At 41.0% G+C, this 27,465-nt stretch overlaps 1 protein-coding gene across 1 annotated transcript in view; it reads right to left on the bottom strand.

Moving 5' to 3' along the window:
• Nucleotides 1–27,465, bottom strand: part of ints2 (integrator complex subunit 2) — a 71,084-nt gene that overhangs the window by 4,956 nt on the left and 38,663 nt on the right. Inside the window, 12 exon segments of the mRNA XM_034179012.1 lie at nt 2,172–2,348; nt 9,522–9,627; nt 9,804–9,911; nt 10,466–10,729; nt 13,536–13,737; nt 14,012–14,137; nt 18,786–18,987; nt 20,192–20,356; nt 20,500–20,604; nt 21,319–21,433; nt 22,283–22,459; nt 22,569–22,703. Of these exon segments, the coding sequence (XP_034034903.1) occupies nt 2,172–2,348; nt 9,522–9,627; nt 9,804–9,911; nt 10,466–10,729; nt 13,536–13,737; nt 14,012–14,137; nt 18,786–18,987; nt 20,192–20,356; nt 20,500–20,604; nt 21,319–21,433; nt 22,283–22,459; nt 22,569–22,703 (1,882 nt within the window).

Genomic DNA, 27,465 nt, shown 5'->3' with positions numbered 1-27,465 from the left:
ACCATCGGTCGAATTCTCCTCCCCAGTACTCTGGAACAGACCTTACCGGGGAGGCCGAGGAGTGTGATCCCCCTATAGTTGGAACACACCTTCCGGACCCCCTTCTTAAACAGAGGGACCACCACCCCGGTCTGCCAATCCAGAGGCACTGTCCCCAATCGCCATGCGATGTTGCAGAGGTGTGTCAGCCAAGACAGTCCCACAACATCCAGAGACTTAAGGTACTCAGGACGGATTTCATCCACTCCAGGAGCCTTGCCACCGAGGAGCTTTCTAACCACCTCAGTGACTTCGGCCTGAGTCCCCAGTCTCTGCTTCCTCTTCGGAAGACGTGACGATGGGATATATATATATATTTATATATAGCAAGGTTGCCATACCTTCTTCAAGTTGTACCTCAACAATTATATATCTGCCCCCTTTATCTTTTATTTCTGTAAGGAGTTCAAATTTAACCTTATTGTAAGCATTTTTATATACAAATCTTTTTAAGTTTTCATGCTCTTGTTGAGAAAGATGGATTTCCTGCAGGTAAACAATATGCACCGCCTACGTCTTCTATTTTGTCATCACTTTTGTCATTTTAATTGGATTTCCAGGTCCATTAATATTCAATGACAATAGTTTAACAAACTCATGCTGCATCTCAACTGAAAAAAATCTTCCAACTTTATGGTCCCACAAGCTAAACTTAAAGAAACTATGAACAAGAAACTGTGAGATAACAATGAACAGTGAAATATTGATCTGGAACAGAAGAACGATAAAACAAAGTGACCTCCAATGTCTGAAGAACATTCTCCAGGTAGGATGGGGGGAAGAAAAGCCTCTCTTAATGAAAGGGCCCCCTGGCCCTCTTTCAAGTAGCTAGCCACAGTCTTTTTTTTCCACTTACTAGAATGAATTTGAGTTCACTGGCAGCGTTGACCTCCCACACTCCCCGTCAGGCAGTGCATACGTATTTTAAGGGATAGGACAACTTTTGTTTAACCAGTAACCACCGCTGATCAATCAGACATCTGCCGTTGAAATTGCCGAAGAACGTCTTCAGCCCGTCCTGCCGTATCCAGACCAGCGTGTGATCCTACTCGTCTCCACAGTGCGCTCTGCTGGAGGTGTGTGAACATATCTCTTCTAGTGGGTGTTGCCTCATCTCAACATTGTATTGCTGCTGAAATTTGACCACGATGGACCTCGGAGGTGAGATAGAGCTTGGTTTCTGTGCCAGGGATCGATGGGCATGCTGTATGTCTAAATCAATGTCTTCTGAAAGTTTACGTTCAGTATGGAGCAGTTTCTCCACAAACTCTGCCACTGAACTGCCCTCTGTACCCTCCGGCACACCATGAATATGCCGATTATTTTGTCTGGCTCTTGATTCCAAGTCATTTAACTTATCCTCTAGATTCTGCTGGTCGTGCATCGTTTGTCATATGGCAACGTCAGCTCCACGTTTCGAGGCCGTTAACCCTTGTTGCCATCTCGTCCACTTGAGCATGTTGCTCCTACCTGACTTCTATATTAGTCGTGTGTAAATGTACTGACTCACAGGAGACAAATGCTCAGGCTGCCATCTTGCTCTGGAGCCAACCAGAAATCCGTTCTGTTATATTTTCAGTGGTCTGTCTTCACATGACCAGCAGTGTTTGGTAGTTCTCTGCACCAGTTAAGGCTTTTAAACAAGTAGAGAATTGCTCTGTGGGCTCATCAGTAAGTAGGTTCCATGACATCATCAAATGGCTTCCAAGTAGCTGGTTGTAAGCAGTAGATGTGATTGGCTGTTGCATTTTATTGCTGTAGGATTTTTAATGTATGCTTCAAATGCATTGCTTTTTATGACACACCAGCTAAAATACTGAACAAAACACTGATCTAATATTCTTGGGTGTGTGTGTGTTTTGGCAGTTTATGAACAGCTTTTTTGAGCTGGAAAATATCAGCTTTAGCTGGTAACACTGTCCCTTGATATTCAGGGACAGCAGCATGGCTTCAGTGTTTTTACTCATCTCTGCTTTGAGGGTGAACTCTAATGTATGCTTTTCCTTCAGAAAGTTTTTAATACTAAGCTCTTTGAGCTACATCTATTTTTTGTGTCACTATAACAACAGATCATGCAAACTAATGTACACTGACACATCTGATACTCTGGAACACCAGCGACTCGTACTTACGGGCAATAAGCGGGTCGATGTCTCTGGCTTTGGTGGCCACGTCGGAGGCACAAACTTGTCCCACTTGTACGAGTAGAGCCGTTACGTCGTCGTAGAGAGGAGGGAAGGCCTGGCAGAAAGTCACCAGGCACGGCAGGGTGGGCATGAAGAAGGAGAAACGCTTGGGATGAGTCAGCACTGAAAAAACAAAAGACATATGACATGAGGGCTGTGCACACAGTAAAGGCACACGAACCCAGAAGAAAACCCCTGCAGTGGCGCCAGACCACCACATGATGGCAGCCAAGGGCAAGTAGAAAAATATCAAGGAAATAAGAGCAGCTGATGCAGATAAAACGAATGTGCTGAGAGCAAATAAAAGTAAAACAAGGCAATCAGAGATAACAGACTTCACAACCATTCATGCATCGAGTGGAATATAATACCATTTTTATCAAATAATCTGCATATTATAGATAGATAGATAGATAGATAGATAGATAGATAGATAGATAGATAGATAGATAGATAGATAGATAGATAGATAGATAGATAGATAGATAGATAGATAGATAGATAGATAGATAGATAGATAGATAGATAGATAGATAGATAGATAGATAGATAGATAGATACACACACAGAGTAATGTTCAGAATAATAGTAGTGCTATGTGACTAAAAAGATTAATCCAGGTTGAGTATATTTCTTATTGTTACATGGGAAACAAGGTACCAGTAGATTCAGTAGATTCTCACAAATCCAACAAGACCAAGCATTCATGATATGCACACTCTTAAGGCTATGAAATTGGGCTATTAGTAAAAAAAAAACAGTAGAAAAGGGGGTGTTCACAATAATAGTAGCATCTGCTGTTGACGCTACAAACTCAAAACTATTATGTTCAAACTGCTTTTTTATCAATCCTGTGAATCACTAAACTAGTATTTAGTTATAACCACAGTTTTTCATGATTTCTTCACATCTGCGAGGCATTAATTTTGTTGGTTTGGAACCAAGATTTTGCTGGTTTACTAGTGTGCTTGGGGTCATTGTCTTGTTGAAACACCCATTTCAAGGGCATGTCCTCTTCAGCATAAGGCAACATGACCTCTTCAAGTATTTTGACATATCCAAACTGATCCATGATACCTGGTATGTGATATATAGGCCCAACACCATAGTAGGAGAAACATGCCCATATCATGATGCTTGCACCACCATGCTTCACTGTCTTCACTGTGAACTGTGGCTTGAATTCAGAGTTTGGGGGTCGTCTCACAAACGGTCTGCGGCCCTTGGACCCAAAAAGAACAATTTTACTCTCATCAGTCTACAAAATATTCCTCCATTTCTCTTTAGGCCAGTTGATGTGTTCTTTGGCAAATTGTAACCTCTTCTGCACGTCTTTTATTTAACAGAGGGACTTTGATTCTTGCAAATAAATTAGCTTCACACAGGCGTCTTCTAACTGTCACAGCACTTACAGGTAACTCCAGACTGTCTTTGATCATCCTGGAGCTGATCAATGGGTGAGCCTTTGCCATTCTGGTTATTCTTCTATCCATTTTGATGGTTGTTTTCTGTTTCCTTCCACACAACTTTTTTTTTTTTTTTGTCCATGTTAAAGCATTGGAGATCATTGTAGATGAACAGCCTATAATTTTTTGCACCTGCGTATAAGTTTTCTCCTCTCCAATCAACTTTTTAATCAAACTACGCTGTTCTTCTGAACAATGTCTTGAACGTCCCATTTTCCTCAGGCTTTCAAAGAGAAAAGCATGTTCAACAGGTGCTGGCTTCATCCTTAAATAGGGGACACCTGATTCACACCTGTTTGTTCCACAAAACTGACCAACTCACTGACTGAATGCCACACTACTATTATTGTGAACACCCCCTTTTCAACTTTTTTTTTTTTTTTTTTTTACCAACAGCCCAATTTCATAGCCTTAAGAGTGTGCATATCATGAATGCTTGGTCTTGTTGGATTTGTGAGAATCTACTGAATCTACTGGTACCTTGTTTCCCATGTAACAATAAGAAATATACTCAAAACCTGGATTAATCTTTTTAGTCACATAGCACTACTACTATTCTGAACACTACTGTATACATGAACCGTGGTTTAAATTATTTTACATGGATTGGCCAAGATATTGCATAATGAAAGTTATGGTCATCAGTGAAAACTAGTAACTATACAGGAGGATTATGTTACAAAACAACTATGATAGTAACAAAAACAGTTGTATGTTCTCCTGATTATGTTTATATAACTGCATATTATGACAGAAAGATACAAATATTGTGGGAAAGTCAAAAAGAACATGTTGCTAATGGATGCCAAGTAGCCTAATTCATCTTTTCCAAATGTAATGTCTGAGTAAATCTAATTGCTCAGATGTAATTTAGATGTAGAGTTTGCTATTCTCATGCTGCCAATTCTCTGTTGTCATTTGTAATTTAATGATTAAATTATGTTTTTTCAAATGAGTGGAGTGTCCAAAGTCCACCATTAAAATGACTACATCTCAACAAGCTGGCTAAGTATGCATGGATATTTACTCTTTATTTTAAATCTCCTCCCTAGCACATGCTGAATTGAAAGATGATCATGTTGTAATCAGCCATGACATGATGTTCTTGTCTGTGTGTGGAGTTTGCAGAGGTCTGATCACATAGCACTATACTGTGTATAGTGGTATGTGATCAGACATATACACACACACATATATACATATATATATACACACATATATATCAATCAATCAATCAATCAATTTTTTTATATAGCGCCAAATCACAACAAACAGTTGCCCCAAGGCGCTTTATATTGTAAGGCAAGGCCATACAATAATTATGTAAAACCCCAACGGTCAAAACGACCCCCTGTGAGCAAGCACTTGGCTACAGTGGGAAGGAAAAACTCCCTTTTAACAGGAAGAAACCTCCAGCAGAACCAGGCTCAGGGAGGGGCAGTCTTCTGCTGGGACTGGTTGGGGCTGAGGGAGAGAACCAGGAAAAAGACATGCTGTGGAGGGGAGCAGAGATCGATCACTAATGATTAAATGCAGAGTGGTGCATACAGAGCAAAAAGAGAAAGAAACAGTGCATCATGGGAACCCCCCAGCAGTCTACGTCTATAGCAGCATAACTAAGGGATGGTTCAAGGTCACCTGATCCAGCCCTAATTATAAGCTTTAGCAAAAAGGAAAGTTTTAAGCCTAATCTTAAAAGTAGAGAGGGTGTCTGTCTCCCTGATCTGAATTGGGAGCTGGTTCCACAGGAGAGGAGCCTGAAAGCTGAAGGCTCTGCCTCCCATTCTACACTTACAAACCCTAGGAACTACAAGTAAGCCTGCAGTCTGAGAGCGAAGCGCTCTATTGGGGTGATATGGTACTACGAGGTCCCTAAGATAAGATGGGACCTGATTATTCAAAACCTTATAAGTAAGAAGAAGAATTTTAAATTCTATTCTAGAATTAACAAGAAGCCAATGAAGAGAGGCCAATATGGGTGAGATATGCTCTCTCCTTCTAGTCCCCGTCAGTACTCTAGCTGCAGCATTTTGAATTAACTGAAGGCTTTTTAGGGAACTTTTAGGACAACCTGATAATAATGAATTACAATAGTCCAGCCTAGAGGAAATAAATGCATGAATTAGTTTTTCAGCATCACTCTGAGACAAGACCTTTCTGATTTTAGAGATATTGCGTAAATGCAAAAAGGCAGTCCTACATATTTGTTTAATATGCGCTTTGAATGACATATCCTGATCAAAAATGACTCCAAGATTTCTCACAGTATTACTAGAGGTCAGGGTAATGCCATCCACAGTAAGGATCTGGTTAGACACCATGTTTCTAAGATTTGTGGGGCCAAGTACAATAACTTCAGTTTTATCTGAGTTTAAAAGCAGGAAATTAGAGGTCATCCATGTCTTTGTCTGTAAGACAATCCTGCAGTTTAGCTAATTGGTGTGTGTCCTCTGGCTTCATGGATAGATAAAGCTGGGTATCATCTGCGTAACAATGAAAATTTAAGCAATACCGTCTAATAATACTGCCTAAGGGAAGCATGTATAAAGTGAATAAAATTGGTCCTAGCACAGAACCTTGTGGAACTCCATAATTAACTTTAGTCTGTGAAGAAGATTCCCCATTTACATGAACAAATTGTAATCTATTAGACAAATATGATTCAAACCACCGCAGCGCAGTGCCTTTAATACCTATGACATGCTCTAATCTCTGTAATAAAATTTTATGGTCAACAGTATCAAAAGCAGCACTGAGGTCTAACAGAACAAGCACAGAGTAAAACCTGACTGAAACTCTTCAAATAGACCATTCCTCTGCAGATGATCAGTTAGCTGTTTTACAACTACCCTTTCAAGAATTTTTGAGAGAAAAGGAAGGTTGGAGATTGGCCTATAATTAGCTAAGATAGCTGGGTCAAGTGATGGCTTTTTAAGTAATGGTTTAATTACTGCCACCTTAAAAGCCTGTGGTACATAGCCAACTAACAAAGATAGATTGATCATATTTAAGATCGAAGCATTAAATAATGGTAGGGCTTCCTTGAGCAGCCTGGTAGGAATGGGGTCTAATAAACATGTTGATGGTTTGGATGAAGTAACTAATGAAAATAACTCAGACAGAACAATCTGAGAGAAAGAGTCTAACCAAATACCGGCATCACTGAAAGCAGCCAAAGATAACGATACGTCTTTGGGATGGTTATGAGTAATTTTTTCTCTAATAGTTAAAATTTTGTTAGCAAAGAAAGTCATGAAGTCATTACTAGTTAAAGTTAATGGAATACTCAGCTCAACAGAGCTCTGACTCTTTGTCAGCCTGGCTACAGTGCTGAAAAGAAACCTGGGGTTGTTCTTATTTTCTTCAATTAGTGATGAGTAGAAAGATGTCCTAGCTTTACGGAGGGCTTTTTTATAGAGCAACAGACTCTTTTTCCAGGCTAAGTGAAGATCTTCTAAATTAGTGAGACGTCATTTCCTCTCCAACTTACGGGTTATCTGCTTTAAGCTACGAGTTTGTGAGTTATACCACGGAGTCAGGCACTTCTGATTTAAAGCTCTCTTTTTCAGAGGAGCTACAGCATCCAAAGTTGTCTTCAATGAGGATGTAAAACTATTGACGAGATACTCTATCTCCCTTACAGAGTTTAGGTAGCTACTCTGCACTGTGTTGTTATATGGCATTAGAGAACATAAAGAAGGAATCATATCCTTAAACCTAGTTACAGCGCTTTCTGAAAGACTTCTAGTGTAATGAAACTTATTCCCTACTGCTGGGTAGTCCATCAGAGTAAATGTAAATGTTATTAAGAAATGATCAGACAGAAGGGAGTTTTCAGGGAATACTGTTAAGTCTTCTATTTCCATACCATAAGTCAGAACAAGATCTAAGATATGATTAAAGTGGTGGGTGGACTCATTTGCTTTTTGAGCAAAGCCAATAGAGTCTAATAATAGATTAAATGCAGTGTTGAGGCTGTCATTCTCAGCATCTGTGTGGATGTTAAAATCGCCCACTATAATTATCTTATCTGAGCTAAGCACTAAGTCAGACAAAAGGTCTGAAAATTCACAGAGAAACTCACAGTAACGACCAGGTGGACGATAGATAATAACAAATAAAACTGGTTTTTGGGACTTCCAATTTGGATGGACAAGACTAAGAGACAAGCTTTCAAATGAATTAAAGCTCTGTCTGGGTTTTTGATTAATTAATAAGCTGGAATGGAAGATTGCTGCTAATCCTCCGCCCCGGCCCATGCTACGAGCATTCTGACAGTTAGTGTGACTCGGGGGTGTTGACTCATTTAAACTAACATATTCATCCTGCTGTAACCAGGTTTCTGTTAGGCAGAATAAATCAATATGTTGATCAATTATTATATCATTTACCAACAGGGACTTAGAAGAGAGAGACCTAATGTTTAATAGACCACATTTAACTGTTTTAGTCTGTGGTGCAGTTGAAGGTGCTATATTATTTTTTCTTTTTGAATTTTTATGCTTAAATAGATTTTTGCTGGTTATTGGTGGTCTGGGAGCAGGCACCGTCTCTACGGGGATGGGGTAATGAGGGGATGGCAGGGGGAGAGAAGCTGCGGAGAGGTGTGTAAGACTACAACTCTGCTTCCTGGTCCCAACCCTGGATAGTCACGGTTTGGAGGATTTAAGAAAATTGGCCAGATTTCTAGAAATGAGAGCTGCTCCATCCAAAGTGGGATGGATGCCATCTCTCCTAACAAGACCAGGTTTTCCCCAGAAGCTTTGCCAATTATCTATGAAGCCCACCTCATTTTTTGGACACCACTCAGACAGCCAGCAATTCATGGAGAACATGCGGCTAAACATGTCACTCCCGGTCCGATTGGTGAGGGGACCAGAGAAAACTACAGAGTCCGACATTGTTTTTGCAAAGTTACACACCGATTCAATATTAATTTTAGTGACCTCTGATTGGCATAACCGGGTGTCATTACTGCCGACGTGAATTACAATCTTACCAAATTTACGCTTAGCCTTAGCCAGCAGTTTCAAATTTCCTTCAATGTCGCCTGCTCTGGCCCCCGGAAGACAATTGACTATGGTTGCTGGTGTCGCTAACTTCACATTTCTCAAAACAGAGTCGCCAATAACCAGAGTTTGTTCCTCGGCGGGTGTGTCGCTGAGTGGGGAAAAACGGTTAGAGATGTGAACGGGTTGGCGGTGTACACGGGGCTTCTGTTTAGGACTAAGCTCCTCACAGTCACCCAGCCGGCCTGCTTTCCCGGCTGCTCGGGATCTGCTGGAGGGGAACTAACGGCAGCTAAGCTACCTTGGTCCGCACCGACTACAGGGGCCTGGCTAGCTGTAGGATTTTCCAAGGTGTGGAGCCGAGTCTCCAATTCGCCCAGCCTGGCCTCCAAAGCTACGAATAAGCTGCACTTATTACAAGTACCGTTACTGCTAAAGGAGGCCGAGGAATAACTAAACATTTCACACCCAGAGCAGAAAAGTGCAGGAGAGACAGGAGAAGCCGCCATGCTAAACCGGCTAAGAGCTAGTAGCTGCGCTAAGCTAGCGGATTCCTAAAAACACACAAAGTGAATAATGTGTAAATAATTTAGAGGTGATTCAGCAGAGGGAGTGCTTTAGTTAAGGCACATGAAGATTACACTGTGAAACAAATCATTATCTAGTTAACTAGATCAATCTAACTACGCAGATTAAACAGCTAACAGATACAGCAAAACACCGCTGTGCTCCGGAACAGAAAGTGATACAAATATATATATATATATATATATATATATATATATATACACAACAAAAACCACAAAAAAACACCTGCTCACCTGTGAGGAGGGTTCCCATGACACTGATGGCGAGTCGAGCCACCGTGAGTGACTTTGGAAGGGCGTACTGTGTACACAGGTACGACAACAACTGGATTGCAAAGATCTGTGTGTGTGTGTGGGGGGGGGGGGGGGGGGGGGGAGAGAACAACAACAAAAAATTAAAACCAGCTGTTTTGTGGTTTTTTTTTTTGTTTGTTTGTTTGTTTGTTTTTTGGTAAACGCTGAACATAAAGCAGCTCCAGCACAGGCTCAAGGTGAAGGAGGACTGGGAGGCTTCACCTGCTTCTCCAGCTGAGGCTGAGCCAGCAGCTCTGGGATGAAGTCCAGACAGATATGGATGGACGGGATGCCGGCCACAGTCAGAGGCAGCAGAGCCTGGGGGTAACCCTGAGAGAGAAAGGGAGAGGGAGAGAGAGAGAGAGAGGCTCGATCAAATACAAAAAAGAATAAAACCCACAATCATCAACGAGGAAAGAGGAGCAGAGAGCAATTAGCTCATTAAAAACTTTAAATTGTGCGCGCACGCACAGACACACAGACACATTCACGACTTTTGGCTGGCAATGTGGAATAACTGTCGGCTCATGGCGGTGTGCTTAGAGACCTTGACAATTTATGAAAGTGGAAACCCTGCTCAGACGAGTCAACATGACCCAAGTGTTCTTCTAAACATGACTCATTCTCAGCAATGTTTTTACCTGCTCAACTATTCACATAAAATCAAGACTGTATTACTTTTCAAACTGCAACATTTTCTAAGAAATCTGGATTCACTGAATTGTGGTAATGTAGGACCCCTGTGGGTGATTAAAACCACACACTCAAGAACATGCAGCACTGCTGACTTTGGGTTCACTGCTCATAAACAGCCTCTCTCATTATTCTCTTTAAACAGTCCTCACATGGTCAGTGATTTAACAAGTATTATCTGCCCAGCTCACCTGGAAGTGGACCAACTTGGCAATGTTGGGGTCAGCGATGAACATCTGATGCAGAAGACAACAGATGAGACATTGAACCTCCCTCAGGTCACTGAGCAGACCTCCTTCTTGCTCAGTGTTCTCCGTACCTCTGTGGGTCTGCTTCGTTTTCTCTGGTAAAGGTCCCCTAAAGCTCCTCAGCAGACTCTCCATGTTGGCCCCCAGCTGCTGCTCCTCAGAGGTGGGCAGACAAACCTCCAGCAGGATCTGGACTGCTGCACTGTCCTGAGAATAAATAATGGGTTACTACAACTGGAAAGCACAGGTCAAGTTTTATGTATGTGTTATGTTATCATGTTCCAGTGTTGAAATAGTCCAATGGAAAAAGTCAGCTGGTTTGATAATTGACTTCACAGAATATATCTGATGAATGTGGACTTTTTCAGACTTCCTCAAATGTGATGTGTGAGTTCTGTAATAATTTGCTGAAGGCTTTTTATTTTTGCACGTGACTATTCTTGCTTTCGATGTTATCCGTCATTCTGCTATCAGCCCATGAACACTGACTTATTCATAGAGAAGACATGGGTTCAGCGTGTGTCTGCTGACTCAGATCAGACTGCTGACACTGAACCAACACCCAGCAGGGCCATGAAACGTGGGTCGGTTTCGTATATGTCTTATGTCAACTATTGAGTCTTCACCATCAACACAGGCAGGATTCATCTGCACAGAAAAGAAAAATCTTTTTAAAAAGCAGATAAGTTACCTTTTCCCCAACAAGGCACCCTCCACAGAGATGTTTTTGGTCAATCATCATCCTTTCTGCATCCAAAATAATTTCATTCAACTCACAGGTTTTTTGCAAACTTATCTTCCATTATGGTGCTACCACCACCCCAACCCCCATTCGTTACTCTAGTCCACAGCAACAAAGCTAAGAAGAGATGCCCTCCTTGCTTTCAGACCTTTCACAATAAAACTCCTAAACATAAACAGTTGGTGACCAGTGGGATTTTACATTAACTCAGGGAATTAGGCAAAGAGACCAACTAGATAAAGATTGTTAAATATTATCCTTTTGAGATCCTTTTGTGTGCCGTTTGGAACACAGAGTCATGTAGTAGGGGCTTCACAAGTCTAGCAGTGTAACTATGGGTGTGACGCTGCAATGAGATATCATGAAGCCCAAGTGTCAGGTAACCGAGTTGATGACCCGTATATGAATCAGTTCTCTGATCAATGGTAACCTGGGTTTGACAAATGTCAACATATCAGTCATGTTACAGCTGCTTTAGATTAATTTTGTTTAACCTATAGCGGAAAGTGTTTATCATTCACACACACTGTGAACTGTTTAATAATTTGGTGTAAATGTTTGCCTGTTCACTTATTTTATTTACACAAAATGTGCATTTGCATTTTGGCAGCATAGTCTTTTCAGTGCTGGACAGAATATAAAAATAAATTGGTAAAGAAAATAAGCATGTGTAGCTACAGTGAGGAAAATAAGTATTTGAACACCCTGCGGTTTTGCAAGTTCTCCCACTTACAAATCATGAAGGGGTCTGAAATTTTCATCTTAGGTTCATGTCCACTGTGAGAGGCATAATCTAAAAAAAAGAAATCCAGAAATCACAATGTATGATTTTTTAATAATGTATTTGTATGTTACTGCTGCAAATAAGTATTTGAACACCTACCAACCAGCAAGAATTCTGTCTCTCACAGACCTGTTAATTTTTCTTTAAGAAGCCCTCTTATTCTGCACTCTTTACCTGTATTAATTGCACCTGTTTGAACTTGTTACCTGTATAAAAGACACCTGTTCACACACATAATCAATCACACTCCAACCTGTCCACCATAGCCAAGACCAAAGAGCTGTCTAAGGACACCAGGGACAAAACTGCAGACCTGCACAAGGCTGGGATGGACTACAGGACAACAGGCAAGCAGCTTGGTAGAAGACAACAACTGTTATGATTATTTATTAGAAAGTGAAAGAAACACAAGATGACTGTCAATCTCTCTCGGTCTGGGATTCCATGCAAGATCTCACTTTGTGGGGTAAGGATGATTCTGAGAAAGCTCAGAACTACACAGGAGGACCTGGTCAATGACCTGAAGAGAGCTGGGACCACAGTCACAAAGATTACATTAGTAACACATGATGCTGTCATGGTTTAAAATCCTGCAGGGCAGCAAGGTCCCCCTGCTCAAGACAGCACATGTCCAGGCCTGTTTGAAGTTTACCAGTGACCATCTGGATGATCCAGAGGAGGCATGGGAGAAGGTCATGTGGTCAGATGAGACCAGAATAGAGCTTTTTGGAATCAACTCCACTTACCATGTTTAGAGGATGAGAACAACCCCAAGAAAACCATCCCAACCGTGACGCATGGGGGTGAAAACATCTTACTCTGGGGGTGCTCTTCTACAAAGGGGACAGGACGACTGCACCGTATTGAAGGGAGGATGGATGGGGTCATGTATTGTGAGATTTTGGTAAACAACCTCCTTCCCTCAGTAAGAGCATTGAAGATGGGTCATGGCTGGATCTTCAGCATGACAATGACCCCAAACACACAGCCACGGCAACTAAGGAGGGGCTCCGTAAGAAGCATTTCAAGGTCCTGGAGTGGCCTGGCCAGTCTCCAGACTGGAACTCAATAGAAAATCTTTGGAGGGAGCTGAAACTCCAAACGTGAAAGATCTGGAGAAGATCTATATGGAGAAGTGGACCAAAATCCCTGCTGCAATGTGTGACAACCTGGTGAAAAACTACAGGAAACGTTTGACCTCTGTAAGTGCAAACAAAGGCTACTGTACCAAATATTAACATTGATTTTCACAGGTGTTCAAATACTTATTTGCAGCAGTAACATACAAAAAAAAAAAAAAAAAATCATACATTGTGATTTCCAGATTTTTTTTTTTTTTAGATTATGTCTCTCACAGTGGACATGCACCTAAGATGAAAATTTCTGACCCCTCCATGATTTCTAAGTGGGAGAACTTGCAAAACCACAGGGTGTTCAAATACTTATTTTCCTCACTGTAAGTGTGTGTGCGTGTCAGTGGCATCCACCTGTGCAGCCAGAAGAGCATTCTTCAACTCCTCTCGGGTAACCTCGGGTGTGTCAGGCTGACCGGGCACGCCCAGGTTCGACACAGTCTGATTCTGACGGTCAAAGTCAGACATCTCCTTCAGGTGGCAGTGTAGGTACGCTTTGGAGGCCAGCAGGTAGCCATTCAACATGTGAAGGACAATGTCCATCAAAGGAGGACACCTGTTAATAAAACAAAAATTTAAAAATGTTGGACTTCTTTGGTATGAAAAGCAGGATTGTTTGCGGTTAACAAATCCAGCTTCATTAACTGGGTTTAATTAAAATGATCCTCATCTCGACAGCAGTTAAACAAGACAAGAAGTTAATTTCTGTAGTCTGTCGACGACTCCATCTTTATTGCTATAGTACCATTTCCAAGCAATCAGCATGATAGACAAACATCCAGACTTTTCCCTATAATTCTCTCAGAATCTAGTCCATGTAGAGTTTTTACCTGTAAACTCTCTGATCACATCGCAGCACAATAAGAGGATCCACCATCAGGTCATTCTGAGTGTATCTCTGCTGCCTGAGGAGCTTCGCTGAAGGCTGGAGAGCATTTACCGTCATCACCCACAACCTGTAAGTAACACAGTCAGACACCAGGTGTAACTTTCACTGCATATCCAGCTCCAGGTCACAGTGGCAGCAGCAGAAAGTCAGGAAACTCAGTCCTCTCCTCACCAAGCCTCCAGCTACTGATGGCTTACAAATGATTACGCAGGTCGGATCACAGCTGACCCTTCTCACCCTGCACACGGTCTGTTCAAACCACTCCCCTCGGGCAGGAGGCTACGGTCCATCCGGACCAGAACCTCCCGCCATAAGAACAGTTTCTTCCCCTCTGCCGTTAGACTCATGAACTCCTCATAAATGAGTCACCTTAAGCTTAACTCTGTCACTTTAGACAATGTACTTTGGTTTTTAATTGCACTCCTCCCACTGCACTGTTTTTTCTGTTTCTCTGTTGCACACAGCCTTTCATATTTCTTTTTTATCTTATATTTTATCTTATTTTGACACGTTATATTTTATCTTAGCATTTTATCTCTTCTTAATGTTGCACCATTGTACCGAAGCAAATTCCTAGTCTGTGAATCCTGTTCACTGGCAATGGCAATAAACTTCTTCTGATTCTGATTATGGAAACCTTCCCTTCACAGACATCTGGATCTAATTTCATCAACAACTTATTTTGGTCACCACACAAACCTCAAGACCACAGGTGAGGACTGTAACATGAATGGGCTAACAAACACAGATTCTTCTTCAGACTAATGCAATCTGAGGCAACAATCACATTATGATTGATGCCACGTCAATCAATCTGATGACAGCACGCTCCAGCTTCACCTTCAGTCATGAAAAAGACTCCAATGTCATGCCCAAAAAAGAAAAAAATCTGTTCCTACCAGAGTTTTGTACGCAGTGATAGTGCATGCAGAAGTATTGTTTTTGGTTATGTGTGTGTGTGTGTGTGTGTGTGTAAGAGCAAGAACACAAAACAACTCAAAAGAATTTTGATCCAATTTTGGACCAAACTTTGCGGAATTACTGAGGGTCATCCAAGTACAAAGCAATATGACTTATAGGGGGGAAGAGAAGTCAAGGTCACAGGCCAAGATCAAACTTGCCCAGTGTTAATAAAAGAATACTTAGAATGGCTATTTCAAGGAATTACCTGCAGTTCCTATTAAACACTAATTTAGGGAATATCCCTGTTGTGACTGATGATTTGTGGACACACGTCACCGGTAAAAAGGAGTTTTACCTTTTTAAAACGGCTGTTTGTGACCATAATCCAGCATTAACGTCCGCAAATCATCAAACACAAGGAGGTTATTACCATTCTAATCCAATTTCAATGTTTGCATGGTTAATTTTAAGTAAGTGATTCGGTCGGCGAATCATTGTGAAGGGGTGTGGTCAGCTTGTCAAAGCTTACCGTAGCAACAGCATTGTCATGCCAAACTGGAAATTCTGTGAGCAGACCAACAGATTTCTCCATTTCTTCAGCTGCATTGACTTAAATCCACGGTAAATCCATCAATCAATCCAGTTAAATCCATGCAGTTCGGCATCGTCCTCCCTGCACTAGTTACCATCGCCCTCAGGTGACAGCGTAATAATTTACATCTGCGTAGCAGCACACGCAGTCAAGGCGTGGACTAATACATTAAATGTGAAACGGTTTTAATATTTTGCCACCGTTTACATGATATTTTATGGTCTGAAATCTCACACGATTAACCTATCAGATTTGCGGAAAAAAATGCAATTCTGTATTTTAACCTTTGCCATAATAAGGATGTGAATGGCACCAATTCAGCGAGTTCATGAGCGATTATGATGATGACACGTTCTCCCAAGTTGAGGGGGTTATCTAGAAGAGGTGTAGCACCTGTGATGAACTTCTGCCGCGCCCTGATGTTGTCTTATTGTCCATGCTTCACAAAGTGTGTTTACATTGTGCCCTAAACTGGAACTCTGCTGAAACCAACCTCTCGCATGAGTCATGACCGTCAGACAGAGCGAGATTCACAACTGCGAAACACCAAAATGGATTAGAAATAAAGTTATATACATCACCTATTAGTCATGTGACCTCTGACCATGTGTGACCCTGCAAGGTTAAAATCAAGGCCATAACTATTTAAATCAGAGTATGGAGCCAGTATGAATTAATGATGGTGGAAGGGCTGTGGGCAGCACGGTGGCTTAGTGGTTAGCACTGTTGCCTCACAGCGAGAAGGTTGTGGGTTCAATTCCCGTGGCCTTTCTGTGTGGAGTTTGCATGTTCTCCCCGTGTTTGCGTGGGTTCCCTCCGGATGCTCCGGTTTCCTCCCACATCCAAAGACATGCGGGTTAGGTGGATTGGAATCTTTAAAATTGTCCGTAGGTGTGTGTGTGGGTGTGTCTGTGTTTGTTTGTCTATTTGTGGCCCTGCGACAGACTAGCGTCCTGTCCTGGGTGTACCCCGCCTCGCGCTCTATGACTGCTGGGATAGGCTCCAGCCCCCCGCGAACCTTAATTGGACTAAGCGGTAGAAGATGGATGGATGGATGGATGGAAGGGCTGTGTGGGGATAAACGCCAGCACGGTGGCTTAGTGGTTAGCACTGTTGCCTCACAGCAAGAAGGTCATGGGACTGATTCCCACCTGTGGCCTTTCAGTATGGAGTTTGCATGTTCTCCCTGTGTTTGTGTGGGTTTCCTCTGGGTGCTCTGGTTTCCTCCCACATTTAAAGACATGCAGATTAGGTGAATTGGAAACTTTATAACTGCCCAGGTCTCCCTTGCAAAAGGGGTCTTGATCTCAATCGGACTAACCTGGTTAAATGAAGGTAAGATTAAAATTAACTTAACACACGACTTACAAGGCTGCCATATATTAGGGCATCACTGAATCACAAAGAATTAGCATTTGTTATACGTGGTATTTAAATACTCAAATGCTTTGTAGAAATAAATTTAAAGAATATGATATACAATGCAGCATTTCATGACAAATAATTCAGTCTCCAGCAGGATTAGCTCACCCTCATTCTGCGGCAGCTGTTTTTGCTGGTTTGCAGGTTGCACACTTCTATCAATCAGTGGATCTGTGTGAATGTTTCGATCTCTGCCCCCCTTCTCGGCATGTCTTTTTCCTGGTTCTTTCCCTCAGCCCCAACCAGTCTCAGCAGAAGACTGCCCCTCCCTGAGCCTGGTTCTGCTGGAGGTTTCTTCCTGTTAAAAGGGAGTTTTTCCTTCCCACTGTGGCCAAGTGCTTGCTCATAGGGGGTCGTTTTGACCGTTGGGGTTTTTCATGGTTATTGTATGGCCTTGCCTTGCAATATGGAGCGCCTTGGGGCAACTGTTTGTTGTGATTTGGCGCTATATAAGAAAAAAGTTGATTGATTGATTGATTGATGTTCACCCCGCTGCCTTTTCTAGATTCATGAGTACCTCTCCGCTTGCCTTCAGTATCACTTAATACTTACCAGAGGGTTTAAGAAAGCAAAGAGGTTGGGGGTAACAAACCCTTTTATCTCTCTCCCTGTTTTCCTGCCCTGAGCCGTTCTTGCTACAGATACTTTCTGGATCGATAGCCTGTCTGCTAAGACTTTTGGTAACTGCTCCTGTGGGGCAGAGTGCAGGTGACCCTCATGTCCAAAGAGTAGCCTGGGTCAATACCTTTGATCTGTTCACACAATAATCACTGAGCAGGCAGCTTGGGGTTAAGGACAACTCCGCTCCACAGGTCTGCCTTTAATCCATTTACTGAGCTTCACAGCAGCACTGCACAGCCTGAGCAGCGCCGACACAAGCCAAGTACTGTTGTTAACCTTTTACAGAAACACCCAGCAGCTATAAAGAGAAGATCTGTTAATTTATGAATTTACATTATTTGCTTTTCTTTGCCCCAAAGGCACAAGAACACAATTAAATTGCAATATATTTTTCCAAAATAAAAAGGCTTAATTACTGAAGTAAAAAAAAATACGGAATTGATTTTGCACAAACACATTAAAATAAAGCCATTAATTCAGATTACTATCACAATAAATAAATAAAAACTGTGCAATAACATTGTTGCAAATGAAACAACATGGCTGAACATGCAAAAAAAGAAAAAAAATCATTAAAATTTTATATTTCTACTCACACTTGCAGGGATTAAAGCAAAAATAAAATAAATGAATAAATTTTTTTTTTTTTTTTTTTTTAACAGCCAAATGGCATTCAGCTGTAATCTAATTTGAGATAGTCAGAATTCTATTTGTGAGACAGATTTGTGAGACAGAGCTCCATGCTATGTTGAGGTCATCTATCGCTGTTTTTCCCAGGATGAGCACAGCGCCCATTAGCGGAGTTCAGTCAAGTCATTACTATGATCGTAAAGTGGTGAGGCCACATTTGCACTGTGCCCTCTCAGTAAGATACTTGGGCTGACCCAAGAAAATGTGGTGCTGGTCAGAGGAAGGACAAAACCATGGCATTCTCTTTCTCTTGTTAACACACACACACACACACAAAAGACAGACACCACAACAGCAGTGATGCTGCGCTCAGTGGCTCAAACCTACAATACATGAATAAGGGGAGATGACTGAACTCTAGGCATTAATATCACACGGAAAAACATTCAACCTGTGCTCTGAAAGCAGGTTCTGGTCACATCTGTCACATTAAATATATGATGTGGACACTGTCATTGCATGCAGCAGAAATGTCTGACGCATGTACCTGCGAGGCATGACAGTGTTGAGATGCATCCAGAGCTTGTTGACAGTCTGCAGTACGCGGCGAGGCACCGCAGGCTCAAGCAGCAGAGCCATGCTGTTCGTCAGCGCATCGGCGTAAGGGATCAGGTCTGCAGGTGAAAGCAATGTTAACTGCTCCAGGATCCGCATCAGTCTAGGACTGCTTGATGGTAACTTCTGGAAAGCTGAAGAGAAACCAACTATTCAGAAACTGAAACTAAAAGCACAGTGTAGAAAACATACAACACACTAACCTGAGGACATTTAGATCGTCAACATACAGGTACAGTTACTTTAGAAATCATAGCTTTTTCTATGTGCTTCGGCCTGTCAGCCCCATAAAAACTCCATTTTAAGTCACTGAAAATGTCCCTTTTGCAAGACTGTGGCCAAGGAGAAAATTCAGGCAAATGCTGGTTTCAGTGTTTACCTGTAGATGAGGAAAAAGAGTTTTTTTTCCAGGCTTCTGATTGGCCAATATGGCTATACAGTAATATTGCATTCACATGTTGACTGTAGAAAAACCTTCATGCCTGTCATCATGGCAAAATTACTGTTGTCAGCAGCAGCAGACTGTGACTCCAGACGCTGCCATCCTTAATTAGTAACGACACGGGAAATAATACTCGTCATTAAAAGATAAAATAGAGTATTAGCATTCTGCCTAGTGTTAAAATAAGAAACCCTGACTCTGATGCTATTATGTCTGTAATATCACAAAATTATTCACGATTAAATCAGAGTGACATTATGTATGCCAACCTTCACTGTCTATTCTCCTCATTCTGCCACTCACAGCCAACATGGGAACAGTGTCTGAGTTAGATCACCATCTGTTGCTTTGGCATACCTAACAATGATTTATTTTTCAGTTTCTGGCTGTGTAATTATTTATTTTAAAAAGAAAATATACCTTTCAGAATTAAACTATCCCAGAGCTTGCTTCCATTAATCTTATAAAAATGCCTCATTACTTTGATATCCACACCAGCACATCCAACTCTGTTTACTTTGTCATGTTTCTATTAACAGAACTTTGATGCAATGTCAGAGACTTCATTCAACCACTTCCTGACAATACAGTGTCCCCTCGTTTCAATATTTGTTGCAGATGATCTTTGATTCACAACCAACTCTAGAGGCCAGAGAAGGTCACACTTACCCTACCTACCCTCCCCAACCCAAAAAAATGGGAATTATTGAAAGCATGACAAAAACAAGAAAATACCCCTGGGCCCCAGAGGGTTAATAATTTTATCACTTACTTTTAAAGGATTCTTGCTCTTGTTATCACAAACTGTGGGAATCAGGCACTCTTAAGCCAAAAAAACTAACCAAATGCTAAATCTTGGTATGTCTTCAGTCTGTAGCCTCTGCTGCCCTCCTCACCTTGGTGAAGTTGGCTCTGAGTGTATCTACACATGTTGCTTGGAAGCATCATTCTCCTTAGCAGGAGGAGTGTCCCTGTCACCTCTTCCTCAGACACCCAGTCCTCCACTAGACACAAGTGGGGGTAATTGGTGGCCAACAGTCTCAGCAAAGCTGAGTGCAGACCTGGGAATAGGCAGAGAAGCTCATGTTTTGCCAGCTTCCACAGTCAAGTTGCGCACTTTTTAAAAACATATTTCATTAATTTTCAATTAGTCCACTCTTCTGTTGTGCTTTTTGCAATAAAGTGATTTAAACTCATAACTTACCTCCAAGTTCCTGTTGTAGTCCCTGAGATTGGGTAACCAGGTACTTAATGGGAACCTGGTCCATCAAGGCTGCTGAATACGACTTTGGCTTTTTCTGCATCATGGCTTAAAAACATGAAGACAGGAGTGGGGAAAAAAAGGAAAGACATGAGGTGGAGTAAATGAGTAAAAGAAAATATTGTGAGGTCATAAAGGAAGAAAAGGAAACGATAGAGCACCAGTGTCTGATTTTGTTTTGTAAGGACTCTAGAGCTGTAGTGCTGATGTGTTAGAGAAGCCGAGGTGATTTTTCATTGATGTGGGCTCATTACTACCTCTGATGGGATTCATTACTCCTTCCATGAAGGCTGCGGGAACACTTGGGTAAACAGCAATTAGAGACGGAAATAAACTCTCACATAAATCTGGCCTAATGAAGGGCAAGAGGAGAGCTTGTCATGGGAAAGACTCAACATAGAATAGGCTAACTGCTACTGCTTAATCTAACCTACAGCTGTCCTAGTTAGCTTTGTTTCTGCAGCCACTGCATTTGGGTCTTTGCTCACCCCCCAGTTCACCACCACCACCACCACTCACTCTATAAAAGGAGCCAACAGACAGTGAGACAGAAAAGGATGAATAATTTCACACTTAGTGAGCAGATCTCCTACAACATAGAGGGTGAAAGTTGCTTCTTGCTGACAAATTGTCTCCACCTAACAGAAAGTACATCTTCTTCAGCGAAGGAGACGACTATGAAAACAGTCAGAGAGACTACATAAAAAAATTTAAACCAAACAAAGGCACTGAGAATGTGGACACTTAGATCCATATACATACATAGCTGTTTGGTGCTAGCCAGCAGATTCTCCTCATAAGACAGGATGTAGTAGAGGATGAGAAGTTGCGTGGTGATGGAGTAGTGCTGCCGTCCTCCTCGAATGCCCTCTGCTTGCTAAGCAACACAGAAATAAAGTGAGGAGGAGACCAGCTAAAGGTTAGAATGCAATATATCATCCTGGAATGCTTTGAATCTCAATTATTTCTATGCATTTCTAATATTTAAATTTATGTTGAGGAATCCGGATGTTACACTTATGTAGACTTTCCACGTTAACTAATTTCTATGTCATAAAAAAATTGCATGCTGCAGAAAAATGACTCGAGAGTAATAATGTTCATGAATGACACTGACAATCTAACTTTTTTTTTTGCCCACCACAGACAACCGATGACTGATGAGATAACATAAAAATCAAATTAGAAGTAACATGAGAGCCTAACCAATATGGATTTTTTGGGGGGCAATGGATATTAGGGAGAGGAAAAAAATTACAATACTGATATATACATGAAAAATGGCAATTTCAAACATTCCATTATCAAACCGTTAAGACATAAAAATGTTATTGAAGCTTGATGTTTTAGTTTAAACATGAAATTTCTTATAAATAACTATAAATCTAACTAATAACCAATCAACACGTCACGTTGCTTTCACTTGGATTGGCAGCCACCATGTTGCACCAGTCAGTATTTACATAAAGTACACTTATCAATTTTGGCTCTGCCTAGCTGGCGGCATAACAGTTACTTTTTTCCTGCTGCTGCAAAATGCCCACTGTGATAGAAAATGAAACACAGCTGTTAGTTAGCTGTCCCTTATAGCTAATGTGACCAAGGGGCGATGAGGATCATAGCCATGCTTGACAGCATTGTGAACAATGTCATCAACGCACTCTCTGCTGGACAAACTACACAATGACACCATTTCCAACTATCTCTGAAGTTGTGCTTGACCCACCCCAGCAGACGTCTGGAAGACTGTGAGGATTTCTTGCTCTGTGATTGGCTGGTTGGTGGCTTCTGGGTTGGCCTTGGAGGCTGGAGTGAGGATGGAGTTGATGTAGGCATCAATTAGAGGAATAAGCTGGTTGTGGATGGGGGTGGTAGTCTCACATAGCTGGTGGTAGATCCAATCCTGTAAAAAGGTCACAGGAAGAGCACCCAAGAAGATTATTTAAATAAAAAACAAAACAGATTCACAAGTAAAGATAGCCATCATTTTCAAACAACCAGTGTAATCCTACCTTAATGGACACCTTGTGTTTGGTGAAGGCTCTGCTCCGAAGCAGCTGGTAGATACAGTGAATTGGCAGGAATCCTGTGATGTTAGCGCTGAGACTATTGGTAACTGCAACTCTTACAGCATGTGCTGTAACCACCTGTACAAAATGACACACAAAGTCATCATCAGTCCATTAATTTAACAAAACTAAATGAAAAGAAATATTTTGCACACGACTGTGCTGCATTTTGCCAACAATAAGTAAATCATTTTGTTGAAAGCAAATGTATTTTTACTGTTTTTTTTTTTTTTTTTTTGGCTTTTCTTTTTTTTCTTATAAATGTGCAGCAACATTTGGCTGCTTCATTTGCTTAACATCAGAATGACCTGAAAGCACGTCTGTAGGATCATACACAGGTGCACTGCATAAATAAAATGTAAAAAAAAGCCCAAACAAATTTGGCACAGCAGCCTCATTTGAGGGTGGGCGCCAAAGGAGTAAAATATGATGTAATTTCTCTACTTCCGGGGGACCAACCACAGCATTTTCAATGGCCTTTTGGCCAAATTACACACAAGTGAAAATGCAAAGAAGTGACGATGTGGTGGGTAAGTGGACAATGATGTTTTTTTTTGTTTGTTGGTGACAACCTGGTGGTCAGGTTCCTTTTGCCGCGGTAGAGTAAAATACGTAGTAAACTGGAGCTTCCAGCAGGGGGCACAGCGCACAAAGACAGAAGTGGTGATTCACTGGGTTTGTGATCGTGGTGTTAAAACTCAATTTTGAAAGTTATAGGTTAGCTGTAGCTTCCGATAAATTTTTGGGTGGTTTTAGCTTTATACAAGATAACTTTTCACTTAGCTAATTAGCCATTATCGGAGCTAACGTTTTGGTTAGCTGTGCCCACCAATGCCTATTACAAGTGAAACAATTGTTCTTCTCACAATACATAAAGTGCACATTATATGCATAATATGCAAGTGTTGCAAAATGTAGGGTGGCACGGTGGCTTAGTGGTTAGCACTGTTACCTCACAGCAAGAAGGTCATGGGATCGCTTCCTGCCTGGTCCTTTCTGTGTGGAGCTTGCATGTTCAACCTTGTGTTCGCTTGCTTTCCCTTTCAAAGTCATGCTGGCGTCCTGCCCAGAGTGTACGCCACCTTTCACTGCAACCCCCCCCCAACCCAGTGACCCTCAACTGCAGTAAGTGGATATAGAAAATTAATGAATGTTGCACAATGTCACATCTTGGCATGTCATTCCAAAATAAAATGAAATAGCTACATCACAAAGACTATGACCCCCACTGTGTCGCAGATAAAGTTTTAAACATTCCTTCATTGAGCAGTTACTTCATTGTGTTATATGAAGTGTAGAGTGTTTTTGATTCTTCTGTGTGATAACTTATGTGATGTGTAAACATAATAAAGATCATGATGATAAACCCTATTTAGATCCTGAGGCCCGCTGGTGCCAACATTTATCCTGTGGTAGTATTGATAACATTTACAGACTTTATTAAATATAAAATCATTTAAATGAAAGTTTCATGACCTCCAGAAATGAGATTATGCGTTTGTTTGTTTTTTCCCCAGACTTAATTAAAAAATACAGATTTTTATGCAAGATTGTGTGAACTTGTTACAAGAATACTTCTTTTTAAAATAATCCTATATGCTTAAAATTTTTAAATCATAAAATGTATTTTTAACAATACTCATAATACTGTTAAGGGGTTCTCCTTCTTGCACTTTCAAATAATCTTGCTAATGCACTTCAAAACAAGTCAGAAAAATGATTTTCTTATCATATTTAATTATTAAATATCCATATAAAAGGTTTTACTACATAAATGTAACCATAAATATAAAATATATAATTTGGACAGGCTTCACACAAATGTGAGGTTACTGTGAAGAATGCAAATTTTTTTGTCATCTGCAACTATTACATTTCTCCGTGATTCAGCAGATGGTTAAGTCTGCCCACTAATGAGTGCTGATCTATTCTTTTTTTTTTTTTTTTGTTATTACACTAAAATGATCTATGTCTGTGAATTTAGCTTAAACAGTCAGTTCAATAAGAATAAAAGCATACACAACTAAACCACTGGAAGCATGAATAAGCAGCATAACTGCTCATTGCTGCAGTTCAATCAATCAATCAATTTTTTTTTTATATAGCGCCAAATCACAACAAACAGTTGCCCCAAGGCGCTTTATATTGTAAGGCAAGGCCATACAATAATTATGTAAAACCCCAACGGTCAAAACGACCCCCTGTGAGCAAGCACTTGGCTACAGTGGGAAGGAAAAACTCCCTTTTAACAGGAAGAAACCTCCAGCAGAACCAGGCTCAGGGAGGGGCAGTCTTCTGCTGGGACTGGTTGGGGCTGAGGGAGAGAACCAGGAAAAAGACATGCTGTGGAGGGGAGCAGAGATCGATCACTAATGATTAAATGCAGAGTGGTGCATACAGAGCAAAAAGAAAAAGAAACAGTGCATCATGGGAACCCCCCAGCAGTCTACGTCTATAGCAGCATAACTAAGGGATGGTTCAGGGTCACCTGATCCAGCCCTAACTATAAGCTTTAGCAAAAAGGAAAGTTTTAAGCCTAATCTTAAAAGTAGAGAGGGTGTCTGTCTCCCTGATCTGAATTGGGAGCTGGTTCCACAGGAGAGGAGCCTGAAAGCTGAAGGCTCTGCCTCCCATTCTACTCTTACAAACCCTAGGAACTACAAGTAAGCCTGCAGTCTGAGAGCGAAGCGCTCTATTGGGGTAATATGGTACTACGAGGTCCCTAAGATAAGATGGGACCTGATTATTCAAAACCTTATAAGTAAGAAGAAGAATTTTAAATTCTATTCTAGAATTAACAGGAAGCCAATGAAGAGAGGCCAATATGGGTGAGATATGCTCTCTCCTTCTAGTCCCCGTCAGTACTCTAGCTGCAGCATTTTGAATTAACTGAAGGCTTTTTAGGGAACTTTTAGGACAACCTGATAATAATGAATTACAATAGTCCAGCCTAGAGGAAATAAATGCATGAATTAGTTTTTCAGCATCACTCTGAGACAAGACCTTTCTGATTTTAGAGATATTGCGTAAATGCAAAAAAGCAGTCCTACATATTTGTTTAATATGCACTTTGAATGACATATCCTGATCAAAAATGACTCCAAGATTTCTCACAGTATTACTAGAGGTCAGGGTAATGCCATCCAGAGTAAGGATCTGGTTAGACACCATGTTTCTAAGATTTGTGGGGCCAAGTACAATAACTTCAGTTTTATCTGAGTTTAAAAGCAGGAAATTAGAGGTCATCCATGTCTTTATGTCTGTAAGACAATCCTGCAGTTTAGCTAATTGGTGTGTGTCCTCTGGCTTCATGGATAGATAAAGCTGGGTATCATCTGCGTAACAATGAAAATTTAAGCAATACCGTCTAATAATACTGCCTAAGGGAAGCATGTATAAAGTGAATAAAATTGGTCCTAGCACAGAACCTTGTGGAACTCCATAATTAACTTTAGTCTGTGAAGAAGATTCCCCATTTACATGAACAAATTGTAATCTATTAGACAAATATGATTCAAACCACCGCAGCGCAGTGCCTTTAATACCTATGGCATGCTCTAATCTCTGTAATAAAATTTTATGGTCAACAGTATCAAAGCAGCACTGCGATCTAACAGAACAAGCACAGAGATGAGTCCACTGTCCGAGGCCATAAGAAGATCATTTGTAACCTTCACTAATGCTGTTTCTGTACTATGATGAATTCTAAAACCTGACTGAAACTCTTCAAATAGACCATTCCTCTGCAGATGATCAGTTAGCTGTTTTACAACTACCCTTTCAAGAATTTTTGAGAGAAAAGGAAGGTTGGAGATTGGCCTATAATTAGCTAAGATAGCTGGGTCAAGTGATGGCTTTTTAAGTAATGGTTTAATTACTGCCACCTTAAAAGCCTGTGGTACATAGCCAACTAACAAAGATAGATTGATCATATTTAAGATCGAAGCATTAAATAATGGTAGGGCTTCCTTGAGCAGCCTGGTAGGAATGGGGTCTAATAAACATGTTGATGGTTTGGATGAAGTAACTAATGAGAATAACTCAGACAGAACAATCGGAGAGAAAGAGTCTAACCAAATACCGGCATCACTGAAAGCAGCCAAAGATAACGATACGTCTTTGGGATGGTTATGAGTAATTTTTTCTCTAATAGTTAAAATTTTGTTAGCAAAGAAAGTCATGAAGTCATTACTAGTTAAAGTTAATGGAATACTCAGCTCAATAGAGCTCTGACTCTTTGTCAGCCTGGCTACAGTGCTGAAAAGAAACCTGGGGTTGTTCTTATTTTCTTCAATTAGTGATGAGTAGAAAGATGTCCTAGCTTTACGAAGGGCTTTTTTATAGAGCAACAGACTCTTTTTCCAGGCTAAGTGAAGATCTTCTAAATTAGTGAGACGCCATTTCCTCTCCAACTTACGGGTTATCTGCTTTAAGCTACGAGTTTGTGAGTTATACCACGGAGTCAGACACTTCTGATTTAAAGCTCTCTTTTTCAGAGGAGCTACAGCATCCAAAGTTGTCTTCAATGAGGATGTAAAACTATTGACGAGATACTCTATCTCCCTTACAGAGTTTAGGTAGCTACTCTGCACTGTGTTGGTATATGGCATTAGAGAACATAAAGAAGGAATCATATCCTTAAACCTAGTTACAGCGCTTTCTGAAAGACTTCTAGTGTAATGAAACTTATTCCCCACTGCTGGGTAGTCCATCAGAGTAAATGTAAATGTTATTAAGAAATGATCAGACAGAAGGGAGTTATCAGGGAATACTGTTAAGTCTTCTATTTCCATACCATAAGTCAGAACAAGATCTAAGATATGATTAAAGTGGTGGGTGG

The sequence above is a fragment of the Thalassophryne amazonica genome, chromosome 9 (genome assembly GCF_902500255.1).
Source record: "Thalassophryne amazonica chromosome 9, fThaAma1.1, whole genome shotgun sequence".
In the NCBI taxonomy this organism is placed as follows: Eukaryota; Metazoa; Chordata; class Actinopteri; order Batrachoidiformes; family Batrachoididae; genus Thalassophryne; species Thalassophryne amazonica.
The sequence above is the reverse complement of the archived record's forward strand: the minus strand, read 5'-3'. Positions and strand labels throughout refer to the sequence as shown.